At 41.0% G+C, this 13,038-nt stretch overlaps 2 protein-coding genes across 4 annotated transcripts; one reads left to right on the forward strand and one right to left on the reverse strand.

The window, feature by feature from the left end:
* Nucleotides 1–1,093: 1,093 nt before the first annotated feature.
* On the forward strand, nucleotides 1,094–7,373 carry LOC138205258 (cyclin-dependent kinase-like 1). Of its 3 annotated transcripts, none has more exons than XM_069161056.1 (10): nucleotides 1,094–1,356; nucleotides 1,587–1,775; nucleotides 2,099–2,220; nucleotides 3,110–3,182; nucleotides 4,188–4,278; nucleotides 4,646–4,846; nucleotides 5,409–5,491; nucleotides 5,598–5,654; nucleotides 6,128–6,280; nucleotides 6,510–7,373. In XM_069161056.1, the coding sequence occupies exons 2-10, from the start codon at nucleotides 1,608–1,610 to the stop codon at nucleotides 6,603–6,605; spliced, it is 1,044 nt and encodes a 347-aa protein (XP_069017157.1). In that variant the 5' UTR covers nucleotides 1,094–1,356; nucleotides 1,587–1,607; the 3' UTR covers nucleotides 6,606–7,373. The 3 variants fall into 3 exon arrangements, with proteins under 3 accessions (XP_069017157.1, XP_069017159.1, XP_069017158.1); XM_069161058.1 differs by having other exon boundaries at nucleotides 6,128–6,274; XM_069161057.1 differs by having other exon boundaries at nucleotides 1,094–1,346.
* A 458-nt stretch (nucleotides 7,374–7,831) lies between these two features.
* Nucleotides 7,832–11,726, reverse strand: LOC138205255 (cytochrome P450 2F5-like). Its single transcript, XM_069161055.1, has 9 exons — nucleotides 11,424–11,726; nucleotides 10,985–11,147; nucleotides 10,556–10,705; nucleotides 10,110–10,270; nucleotides 9,503–9,679; nucleotides 9,207–9,348; nucleotides 8,733–8,920; nucleotides 8,506–8,647; nucleotides 7,832–8,344 (listed from the first exon to the last, which is right to left on the reverse strand). The coding sequence occupies exons 1-9, from the start codon at nucleotides 11,619–11,621 to the stop codon at nucleotides 8,163–8,165; spliced, it is 1,503 nt and encodes a 500-aa protein (XP_069017156.1). The 5' UTR covers nucleotides 11,622–11,726; the 3' UTR covers nucleotides 7,832–8,162.
* Nucleotides 11,727–13,038: the final 1,312 nt, after the last annotated feature.

The following is a 13,038-nucleotide window of genomic DNA, read 5'->3' on the forward strand; positions in this document are numbered from 1 at the left end:
CACTCTTTCGACTGGATACGTACAGTTTTCTGTGATCGAATCCAGAGCATCAAATGGACCAAGATCACACAGGGTGATGTGAAAACAGAGGAAACCCCAGCTAAACTTTGCTGTAGCAACACCAAAGTGCACGGACCTTTGAACACGACAACCCTCCATGTCTCACTGACTCTGTACAACCAACCTGTCTGACCAATCTGCCATGCGGCATTTCATACCCTTCACCACAGGGCCTCGATGCCAACACCTCAAGGTGTCTGTGTGTCTCCGAGCACAAGAGTGCAACATGGAGTTGTCTGCTTTCTCATCATTCACCGTAAAGTCCTGAACGACTCTCTGTGTGATTCGGCTGAGAGCTGTGGCGAACATCGAGGTCTCTGAAGGAGGACACTGGGGGGAGAAAAATATTCACAGTCAACAGAGAGAACAGAGCAGGCTATAAATCACGTTACCGCATCAGAGTTGGCCCTTAATATATTTCACACGTGACACAAATCTGGAGCCTCTTTCAACGGTGTTTCCAACGGGTGAAAATCTTGAGCATTGGCGTTGAGGCTTGTCAAGGCCGAGATCCATTATGTTTCATGCTGTTGAGTACATTCAAATAGATTATTTGTATAAATTGTGTTGTTTTGGATGTAAAATCTGAATCTTCCAAGTAGGTAATTACAGCTGTCAGATACAGTAGTTGAGTACCAATAATATAGGCTACTTATTTTCCACCTCTGATTATAGAGAAGACAAAATAAAATGCAAGATAAGCGCACAAAAGTTTTATAATGACTGAAAAGTTATGAAAAAAATATAACTTTTAATTAATTTAATTAGCAAATGAACACTTTTAATTGTTAGGTAGGCTAAACTAACGTTATTGGCTGCTTCCACCTCACCTGTTGTCTTGCTGTCTCCATGGTTACGACGAACGTGTATTCACGTGCGTGTTTTAACTTACGTATCCAGCTTTGTGAATCGATACCGTCTGTGTGCCGTCTTATATTTGGTCTTTTCCTGCGCATTTTGTAAGAGGTAAGTTAAAAAAAAAAAAAAAGTGTCGTATTTAGCGGCCTGTTATTTCAGTGTTTATGGCGTCGGAGTAGGAATTACTTGGATTGAGTTGGTGCGCACCGTGCGCACAGGACATAATATACCCAAAAGGAGGGTTACCAAGGTAGTGACGACGCACCGGGGCGCGGAGGTAGCAGAAGTGTGAAGTAGTGTCGGACCTCCTTACTGCAACAATCAATTTAAGAGCAGAGAGCCTGAGAGAAATGGCAGCACGTAGCTGTATCTTTGCGGACTTCTGTAGGACTCTGGACACTCGATGAAGACGCTTTCAGATTCTGGACGTGAGTGCATGTACGTTTTGCCCCTCAGCCTTTTAAGTTACGATCATGCAGGAGATTTGACAAATTTAATAAAAAAAAAAATAAAAAAAAAAAAAAAATATCCTAATTGTAAGGTTAGTGTCAGGGGAAATAACTGCAGGCAGAAGGAAATGCCATTCACATGTGCAATATAATTTGATTTAAAAAGTAATGAAGTATAATAATTGTGGTGACGTTGTGAAAACATTTGCCTTTTGACAGGTGTCTGTCTCTAGCTGCCCAATGGAGAAGTATGAAAAACTGGCCAAAATCGGTGAGGGCTCCTATGGTGTGGTGTTCAAATGCAGACACAGAGACACCGGCCAGATAGTCGCCATCAAGAAGTTTGTGGAATCTGAAGATGACCCGGTCATTAAGAAGATTGCATTGCGAGAAATACGTATGCTGAAGGTGAGATTAATATTACCTCATAGTGTCACGTTTGTGTTAACAGCACAGGTAGACACGTGCACTCTTTAGGTTATATGTGTTTAAACGTTGAGAGTGTAATTATTATTATATGAACTTGTATACACAGTTGGGAGGAAATGCCAATGTAGAAAATAAAGAAAACATTATTAGGAGGCAGCAGAAAGGCTGCTTTTTTGAGTCAGTTAGCATTGGGGCAGATCATATATCCACTGTAGATTTAATTAAACATTAATCATGCATTTTGTCCAGCATGTTGGCCTGTAGCACTGACACAGTGTCTATGTTCTGCATTGGTCCTGCAGCAGCTGAAACACGTGAATCTGGTCAACCTGCTGGAGGTCTTCAGGAGGAAAAGACGGCTCCACTTGGTGTTTGAGTTCTGTGAACAGACGGTCCTAAATGAGCTGGACAAACACCCTCGAGGGTAGGTCAGGGGCAACCCGGCGGTGTAGACGTGCAGCAGACGCTGATCATGCTGCCATGCGATCTGTTGAGGTGTTGCTGATTAAAGTCTGAAAACATGCGTTTACTCTCTGAGTTGTTCTGGATTAGAGAGTTGTGAGACGCTGAAGCAGCACCTACTCTGAAACTCAAAGGAAATCATTTACTTTCCTCTTCAGAAGTGTGTCAAGTTCTCTATTTTTTTTTTTTACACAAGTAAAAGTGAGATTTTTTAGTTGTGATGGAGTATTTCTTATGTTGCTTTTAATTTAGTGAAGCATTTAATACCAAGGGATCTAGTTGAAGAAGTTTGCCATTGATTCGTTGTGTGAGCATTTACTTGACAAGAGTATTGCTTACAAGCGACGGGCAGCAGAAAGGAGCAGGGTGAATTACAAAGAGGGAGCCAAGACTGTTGCCAAGAGATCTCAAAGGCGGAGAATCTTGGCAGCTGAGCGAAGGGGGAATAGATCAAACAGATCAAAGTAATTTAAGGAAAACGGCCCTTCTCTGCGCTCCATGCTTTGAGGACTTCTCGTACAACCTACGATCACAAGATAAGATTTGAGTTTAGTGTTTGTCATGTGAACTCACACAGTAAAACCTAAACTACAATGGCTAGTTGTTGTCTGACCATTTTTCCTTTTCCAACCAGGCTGTGCAGCAGAAACTCTAGCTGCTCTTGAAAACAAAGGCGCTGCTGCTGCTGTTAGAGACGGGCCTATGGTTACCTGGGCGACCAGACTATCTAAAGCACCACATCTTTTTTTGAAATGGCTGGAATAATAGATGGGAAAAACGTGACTGGTAAATAGGTTGTGTTTAGTTCCTCCTACAACAATCAATATTCCTTTGTCTCTTGTCCTCTGCAGGGTACCTGAGGCTCAGCTGAAAAGTATAGTGTGGCAGACTCTGCAGTCCGTCAACTTCTGCCACAAGCACAATGTCAGTATGTTTTTCCATTTTTGTCCTTCATGTTATTTAATTTTTTCCTGTGATTTTCATGTATTTGTTTGTTGATTTTTCTCCCACAGTGTTTGTGAGGTTTTTCCAAGTCTGCTTTAAAAACAATACTCACATGCCAGATGTATTGAAAAGACTGTTTATTATAATGATTCTTTCACTCCACATTGTGCATGATATGCTGGCGTGACTCACTATGAAGGTTTGTGGACAAAATCTGCAGCCTCATATTGGCTTTGTTTGATTTTAAAATTGCATGTCTTATAGTGGAGTTTAAAATGAAGACTGAAACACCAACTAATGTCTCTCTCAACATACCTGGCATCTGATTATGTTTTTAGGAGATTCTTTAAATATATTCTCATTTATTTTTTTACTGTTGACTATTTTACAAAACATTTTGATATTGTTAATTGGCTTGTTGTTGTTTTTTTTGCTGTAATATTTTGCTTTTTTTTTTTATTTTTTTAACGTAACTACATGAAAACTTTTTAGCTGCATTATTGCATTATTATTAATATTTTGATGTGGCCAGCCTGCTTACAGCGGGTGCTCACAGTGTGACAGTAGGTCATCCCTCCTCACATCCTTCTAAAACCAGCTTTTATATTTAACAAACTGATTTTTCAGTTTAAATATTAGCCTGAAAACCTTCTGGGGACTAAATGAAGGTGTCTGTTAGACAACTAAAGGACGAGTAGTTTGGAATATTGGAGAGATTTGCGCCACCTCAAACCACAAAATGTATGAATAACTACTCGATCTTTTCTAAAATCAAACATATTGGGCATGATTATTGAACCTCAGCTCCCCCTTGGGAAAAAAAAAATAACTCTCAGCGACTGCAATAAAGGTTTCTGATCTTCTGCTACTGTTCTTCCCAATCCATTTCTAATCTGTCAGCCTGAATATAAGCCTCTTTCTCAGTCCCAATGAAACTATATATCTCGTTGCCTAAATCCCTGCTCCTGATTGTTTTTCTTGCAGTGCATCCACCGAGATGTAAAGCCAGAGAACATCCTCCTCACCAAAACCGGAGTCATCAAGCTCTGCGACTTTGGCTTCGCCCGCATCCTGAGTAGGTCATCCAGGCAGCCGGTGTATTTATGTGCATTTAGTGTTAATGTACCGCGAATGACTTATTCAACGTGGAGCCTGTATCGGCTCCTGCTGATGGCCTCCTCACTTTCAATGTTTCAATGATTGCATTGCATAGGAGAACCAGTCAGCCAGTTAGTGTGCCTCGTGTCCTGTGTCTCTGTTTACCCTTCCTTGCTTTGGGTGCCGGTGTTACGTTACCATACATTAACATGCAGTCCTTCAGCATGCGTTGTAATCCCTTTCCTCGATGATGTCCATGTTAATTTAGTGGCCATTATTCAGTATGTAAGTGAATGTGTATGCCTACAAGTTATCTCCATTTGTCCGTGTGCTGGTGAACGCAGCGGGACCAGAGGATGACTACACAGACTACGTAGCGACCCGGTGGTATCGGGCCCCCGAGCTGCTGGTCGGGGACACTCAGTACGGACCTCCTGTGGATGTGTGGGCTCTGGGCTGCGTCTTCGCCGAGCTGCTCAACGGGAATCCGCTCTGGCCCGGGAAGTCCGACGTGGACCAGCTCTACCTCATCCGAAAAACTCTCGGTACACTGATGAAAAAAAAAAAGAAAAAAGAAACGCTTCATCTCGCAGATGCACAAACTGACTTTCGGAATTGTTCGGTGACACTTATTCAGATCACAAACGACAGTGCTATTTTTTTAAACGTTCCCATGACGAGCAGATGGATTTAATAAACTCATGCTCATGTCACACACATCATCTTATATCACACGGCCTCATGGTTTGTTTTGATATCACACCACAAACAAACTGCAGCGGTTAGCTGGAAGGCAGACTGAGAACTGAGAATCATTCTGGTATTTGGTCGCTTGACAGCTTTCACAACAATCTCGAGTTAATTAAAACCAAACGGGCAAACGCAGCAGAGTCTGTGTGAACCGAACCGAACAGGTTGGAACAAACAAAAAGAAACGCAGCCTCTTTTATGACGCACTTTGCACTTGTGGGGTTTTTCAAACAGAATAGAAAAGTAGGTCTAATGAAAACCAAACCTGACATGATGTAGTAGTTCAGCATTTTCTTTTAGGTTTTCTTGTGGATCTTAATGTGTTTGGTGGTTTATTTATGTCATTTCTGACCTCAGGTGACCTGATACCTCATCACCAACAGGTCTTCCGCTCCAATGTGTTCTTCAGCGGAGTCAGTATTCCTGAACCTGACACCACGGTATGAATACTGTTACCTCTGAAAATGCATATGATCTTAATGGAGAGGGGGATGAAGTGTGATCAATTTTCTCATATGTATTTATTATATCATATTTTTGTCTTAGGAGCCCTTAGAAAAGCGCTTCCATGGAGTGTCTCCTTATGCCCTCCAGGTTATGAAGGTATGTTATATTTATGTTTGATAAGAGTTTGATCAACATGGTTAACTTATTGGCACAGATCATATCGTTTTCAATATACTGTGAGCAGCGGCTGATAAGTAACATTAAAATGCACCACAGCAAATCTGTAGCTGCTATATGTTTATAATAATTTGTAAACAGTGTTGTCTTTACATATTGTGGCTTTCCAAAGAGGCAGTGCTGACAAGTTTATTTATTATTATTTCAGAGTAAATGTTACTCTAAGTCCACAGTTCTTTAATAACCAAATTTAAGGCATCCTTATCGAAAAATATTAATTCAGAATTGGTAATACATAATTATCTGGCCAAATGTAAAATAATTATTTTCAAAGCACGTTATTTAGGTTTTGGTTTGTAACACGTCATTTTTTTTTTTTGGTGTGTTTCAAGAGAACGTCAGTGCTCTGCCAGATCATTTAAAATGCTAACTTTGTGTCTTTGTGCTGACAGTCGTGCCTGGTGATGGACCCCTGTCTCCGGCTGTCCTGTGAGGAGCTGCTCGAGCTGCCTTACTTCCAGGAGGAAGGAGGAGCAAACTGGGGCCGTGAGGGCGAACGCCCGGGAAGACGACACGACAGAGGGTCCCGGCGCAGACAGGTGGGGGTGAGTATCACCACGGTGGCTTAATGGTGTAAGAAATCGTTCCATAACCCCAAACCTACAGACTTCGACGTGCTCAGCGCTCGTCATTAGGCTGGTCGCTGTAGCTCCACACTGTAAACATAAAAAAATTAATTAAAAAAAACATGGTGAGAAATGCAGAGAGGATCTTTCATGTGGATTACTCTTACCCTCTTCTCTCTCTCTCCCTCACCCTTCACTCTTTCACCAGGCTCAGTACCTGCCTCAGTTACCAAACAGCAACATCTCGCCAGCACCGGACGTCAAGAAACAAGTGAAGCATAAATATCACCTGCCCAACATTTAATAAATCAAGAAATTCGTCTACAAACTTGTGGCTGACAACTACGAAAGATGGGACTCGTGCAGTTATATGAATACAGTACAACGTGAACAATATATTCCTGTCGTGTTGAGTGAGAAGCATTGTCAATTCTGTGATCACTTTCACTTCCCACAGGATGTGTCACTCAATATTCATCGCATGACAAACAACAGGGCATCGCAGGTTACACAAACACACAAAATATGACTAATCCATGCAGTCAGTGCAGAAGAAAACCTGCTCCAGATGCTATGGGTACTGCATTTTTACATAAAATGATAGATATCTTCTAGTCATCAGTGTGCCATCACTTGGATTAAAGTACTATACCTGATCTCCATATAAAGTTGATGCGGGCTATAAAGGACGTTAGGATCAAACTATTTAACAGGACCAAGTCAAAAAACATCACTTCTTATATTTAGTAATACAAGATGGATAAATTCATGTAACCTTAGTTTCAGAGAACGTGTTGTAAATGTTGTATTATAAACCCCAGATTTTACTGAATAAAAAGAACAGTACAAGAAATACTGCTGCATACTTGATGTTCAACTTCCTCGGTCTTATTAAGGTTTAATAAAAAGCCGCCATGACAGATGATACTCTAAGTAATTTGATGGGTTCTTAACATACTGTGCCCACGGTTTCGACAGTGATCCCTCCCCCATCCCCTCACCCCCATTTGGACACGGCATTCAGTATTTCTTGTTTATCAATAAAATATATTAGCATGCAATTGTTTTTATGTTTTGTTGTAAAAATGCATGCAATTTACTTCAATACCACATGGCAGGGAAATGCAAGTGATGCTATAAATACAACAACACAGTGTGGAAATATGTCAATAGAACTAAACAATAAGCCATGATTGCAGCATTTAGTCACGAATGGATCATCAGGTGGTTTAGATAGACTCAAAGAGCGGTTTAACTTTAATTTAAAAAAGTTCCTCCTTCTGATGTAACAACACAATTATATATTGAATAACGAGCTGACAGATTACAGTATGTACAAACAGAAAGTCGCGTAGTGTCAGTTTTGTTAATGGGAATACTGGTAACAAGGTTTAAAGCAATAACACAAGAGCTGACTGTGATGAGCAGGTATATATTTGATGATAGTTCTTAACATGTTACAAGAAGGTACTGTATGTAACTTAAATTATTATCTAATTGGGAGTCCAGAAAAGTCACACCACACAAACATTAGAAAGAAAATGCAGTTTAATTTCCTTAAAGACCACAAAAAAAATGTTCAAAAGCATAAATCTGTGTGTAATAACTCTACGCAGGTCTGAGGATTTATGTGTGGCAAAAATATCTCAGAAGGCCAGTAGGGTACATGGCAATAGGGGAAGTCTCTTCACCAATTACAACCATTTTGGTGATGTCATTGCAAAAGTCCAAGGCAAGGGATACAGATATGTAAAGTCATTGTGTTTGATTTAAGTTCCTTCATATGAAATTATTCACTTTTCGAAGGTTGAAGGTCAGATAGAAAATCAAAAACATGTGGCCGTGCTTTAAAACATCATTACTAGCGGGGCGTTGCAACGATCATGTGTCTGCGAGGTAAATTGGCGAAGCTGCTGTACTCGGGGCTGAGGTCCACACTGTCGGGTCCACCGTGGCAGGAAAAGGTGAACGCTTGCAGAAGTGACACCATGAAGAGGAAAAGCTCCATGCGAGCGAGGGACTCTCCAACACAAGATCTCTTTCCTGAAATATAACCACAAACAAAACCCATCAGAAGACAAAATGAAACATGATTGCAGGGAAAAGGGAAAAACTATGCAAAAATCTGTTTAGCAAGCAGGTCCAATATTCAGCCATGTTTTCCGAGAGTGAAGCACACAGTAGAAGAAGCTCTTCCTAATTACCGGCGGAGAACGGCAGGAATGCCGGGTTCTTCTTGAAGTTGCCATTCTGGTCCAGAAAGTGCTGAGGGTTAAAAGACCAAGGAGTCGCCCACTGCTTTTCCTCTTTCAGCACAGAGTGCAACAAGGGAATAATTGTTGTTGCCTGTTGAGACAAGGCATCGTATCAGAGGGGGACATCCGGAAAATATTCTGCATCAACAGCACTTCAGCTAATAAAAGCAGAAAACCTTGGGAATGGTGTAACCCCTGAAAGAGATGTCCTGGAGCGTGTAGTGAGGGAGGCTCATGGGGACAATGTCCATAAAACGCTGAATTTCATGTATCACTGCATCTGTAAAAGGGAGGGACTTCCTGTCCTCCATATAAGGGCAACGTGTGTGTCCAACCACAGCATCAATCTCCTGTTGCATTGTCTCTGCAGAATAAGGAAAATGTTACACAATCAGTGCATTAATCAGCACAAAAATCAAACAACTTGTCGAGTCATTTATCGAGCAAACGCTGCTGATTTGCTGATTCCTGCTTCTCAGTTTGGATAATTTGCTGCTTTTGTACTTCAGAAACGCCAGATATTTTTTTAATTGTTATTCATTTAATGTAATATTTGTAAATCTGCTCCAACAGTAATGTAAAATACAGATGTGTTAAAGGAAATACAAGTTTTAAAAAGATTCTTTGTAAAAGTCATTAGAATAAGTGACCTTGTATTTTGGGGTATTTGATCAGTACATTCAGTGCAAATCTGATAGTTGAGCTGGTGGTTTCAGTTCCTGCCAGGAACAGATTCAGCACTGTGGACACCAAGTTCTCATAATGAAACTCAGTTGTGGGAATGTTCTTTTCCTAAAAGGAAGAAAGTGAGAACAATTTTACCAGCATGACAATTCAACCTGCAGGATCACAATTTAAGAGGGTAAAATACACATGAAAGCACTTTGCAGACGAGTACCCATCCTCAGCAGAGTAAATCAAACCAGTGAACTGAGTCCTGTCTTACCTGCCTGAGCCTCGTAAGGAAGCAGTCGATGTAATCTCTGGGTGAGCCGGGGTCCAGCGTGTCCTGGTGTTCCTGGATCTTTACCATAATAAACTTTCTCACCTCTTCAATTGTGCTAAATGTTTTGTGATGTCGACCTGGCAGCCACTCCATCAGCCCAGGAAAGATGTTATACAGCTGTGATGGGAGGCGGAAAGGAGTCAGTGAATGACGTGTCCCACAACCGGTCGTTGGCTGTGTAGAAATTACCTGCCAACCTTTTGACCCTCACTGCATACAAATAAAAAAAAAAAAATCCCTCCAAAAATATACAACTATACTTCCCTGTACTTTTGTGCTTTGATCTCTGCAAATTAACAACTTTAAGACATTTAGTCTACTAATTTGACCGCTGTAAACATAAACCTACAACGATGCTAAAAGTCAATCACAACAACTGAAGTTTGCCAAAATCTCTTATAGCATCACAATCAGACAATCGAAATGTTAAAACTTAAACAAACATTGCAAGCAAATTTTTGAGGATCATTGATAAATATCTGAAGCTACAGTAAATGGCACTCTGGGCTTGTTTACTTTTTTAACTCCCAAAACCTAAACCTTTTACCTGACCCCAGGGACTGCTGGCAAATTTCAGGCTCTGTGAGATAATCTGCAGGAGGTGCAGGAAGTCTTCATCATCGTAGTCGAAGTGCTGGCCGAACACCATGCAGCAGATCACGTTGGATACGGTGCAGCTCAGTAAGAAGGTTGGATCAAAAGGTGTGGCTGGGGGAACAAAGAGAAAAAAGAGAAAGTGTGTAACATGACTCAAGACTTTCTGCTTACAATCACAATCAGTATTCCCACAATTATCATAATTATAGCAGAATTTATGACTTAATGGTAGTCATTGCCTCATGCCCCATTTCAAGTTATTTATTTGGTTTGTTTCAACAAATCAAGAATCACAATATGACCCTGCACTTTGTACTGGAAGTACACACACACACACACACACACACACACACACACACACACACACACACACAAGCCATGCGCAGTCATTCCTACCTTTGGTACTACTTATGTGGCCCACCAGATGTTTGCTCTCCTCCTGGATCCACTCTTCCATCCCCTTACGTCCCATCCCGAAGTCCCTCAGAGTCATCAGGGTAAACCGTCGTAACTGCCGCCAGCGCTCTCCGTTACTGATCCCCAAACCTTTTGAAGATGTGTAAATGATAAAGAAGGTCAGAAATACACTATCAGTCAACAAACAAACAAACAAAAAGTTATGGTTTCATTGTGAAATAAAAATAAAAAAGCAAAAGCAAACCAGCATCTTTCTAGTGCAGCACTGCAACAGAACAGTTGCAGGTGCACATACAGGTTAAAGCCTTTAGCCTGAGGAGATCTGTGAAACAGTGGTTTACAGCCTGGTGTTAAGGTCAAAGATTGTTGTACTCAAACATTTTGCTACACATTTCATAACCCCCATACCATAGCCTTTGGTAGCCTTGACCAGGAAAGGAAGGGGTCCTCTGCCAGTGAAGTCGTCTGCCTGATCAACCAGTGCCTCCTTCACAGCGTCGTACCCCACCAGAACCACGGTGCGCTCACGGCCCAGGTACACAGTCATCACTGGACCGTAGGTTTCACTGAGCTGGAGTGTTCAACAGAGCAAGAAACATGCGTCATTTTCTTATACAGGCATCCAAGGAATAACCAAAGTAAAATGCACTGAAGAGAACAAAACAAATACCTCTAAATACTCTCTGACATACCGAATCATACATGTCGCAAACACAGAACTAGATAGATAAGTGAGACTTCTTGAGTTATGAGGGCAATAGTACATTTAAATCATAGAGTGCAAGTTTAACCTTTGTATGCACAGGCAATAAGTGCATAAAACGGACACAATCAATCTTTCACCCACCTTTAGCAGAGTTTTGAAAGGAGCATTTTTGTCCAATTGTAGCACGTTTCCTATGAGAGGCAGGCCAGAGGGTCCTGGAGGTAAACAACTCTGTCTGCGGCTCTTCAGGCTGAACAACCACAGCAAAGCAAAGATCAACCCGCTTAAAATCAATGTGCCAGAGTGCTCCATTATGCTCCATGAAAGAAGCAGCCTCATGTTGTCCCCTGCAGTTGAAATCTGAAGTCTTCAGAGCAATCAACTGATTGTACACCTACATACAGCTGTTAAATGCTGCCTGTCAGGTGGTCAACCTTTTGCCAGAGAGCATGTGCACAAGTAGTGACCGCTGCAGATCCTTATTCACAGGTGGAGTCGGACCTTTTCATTGAAGCCTCATGTTGTGGGAGGGGTTAGGATTAGGGTTAGTGATAGGTTAGGTAGCTGACAAACAATGAAAAATAAATAAGTCACAGCAGCATACACTGATTAACCCCGCAGTGAGCAGCCCATCTATATGAAGGCAACACCGTGTTTGGCAGGTTTCGGAGGGAGTTTACTTTCAGGGCTTTTAGCAAGAAATATTGACCTTTCTGCTAAAAAGGTTTAGGATAATACTTGTACATGACCATTTCTATTTTAAGAAGTGTTTCAGTGTTATGACTTTATTTCAATATTAATTTTTACAGTGGTAGTATATCTATTTTTGTTGTTTAAGAATCAAATTTAGCAATTAATACAGGAACCAAGAAATGATTAAAGTATATACAAAAAGACAAAAAAAATATGTGAAAAGAAATTGTAAAAAAGCCAAAGGGGAAAGTTGTTCCCCAAATTTTATCATCTTGTGTCAGTTAGGTAACAACAAATCATCAACTGGACAAAAAACATGACTATTTCTCAATAATGCTGATAGATAGATGAATACTTTATTTATAAAAAAAAAATCAAATGTCCAGCAGCTCATGCCCAAATAATCTGGATCAGAAGACAGAAGAATAAAATAAACAACCAAAGAAAAAAGTAAATTGTGGACCAAAGGGCCAAAATTCATGTTGTAAAGAGATCCTACAGTCTTCAACCGACAGTAGACTGTCTGAATGGAGTTTCTCTTTTCACCGCAATGATTTTGGCAACTACGAGGCATGTTGGCAAAGCTGCTGTACTCTGGGATGAAGTTCATACTGTCAGCACCATCAGCACAGGAAAAGGTGAAATTCTGCAGCAGTGACATCAAGGAGATATAAAGCTCCATCCGAGCCAGAGACTCACCAACGCAGGTTCCCACTCTGGAGACCTACCCTGTACGTCGGGGTGTTTGATCAGCACACTCAGAGCGTATCTGAGGGTGGAGCTGGTGGTTTGTGTTCCTGTCAGGAACAGGTTCATCACTGTCGAGACCAGATGGTCATAAATGAACTCACTTGTAGGAATGTCCTTTTCCTGAGAAGACCAAGTGGTAACGCTTTAAGATGGACAGAGTCAAAATTTAAAATATTAAAGGTGGCCACTAAGGTTTTTGTTGTTTTTAATGATTTGGGATGTGTTTAAATTAACACAACTACACATGCACGCAAAGACATATTTATGTATCACCAGAATTTGATGGCAGCATAAATTCAGCAGGCACTACACT

This window comes from Embiotoca jacksoni, unplaced genomic scaffold (genome assembly GCF_022577435.1).
Source record: "Embiotoca jacksoni isolate LCO1_2020_lvr unplaced genomic scaffold, fEmbJac1.0.p SCAF_28, whole genome shotgun sequence".
In the NCBI taxonomy this organism is placed as follows: Eukaryota; Metazoa; Chordata; class Actinopteri; family Embiotocidae; genus Embiotoca; species Embiotoca jacksoni.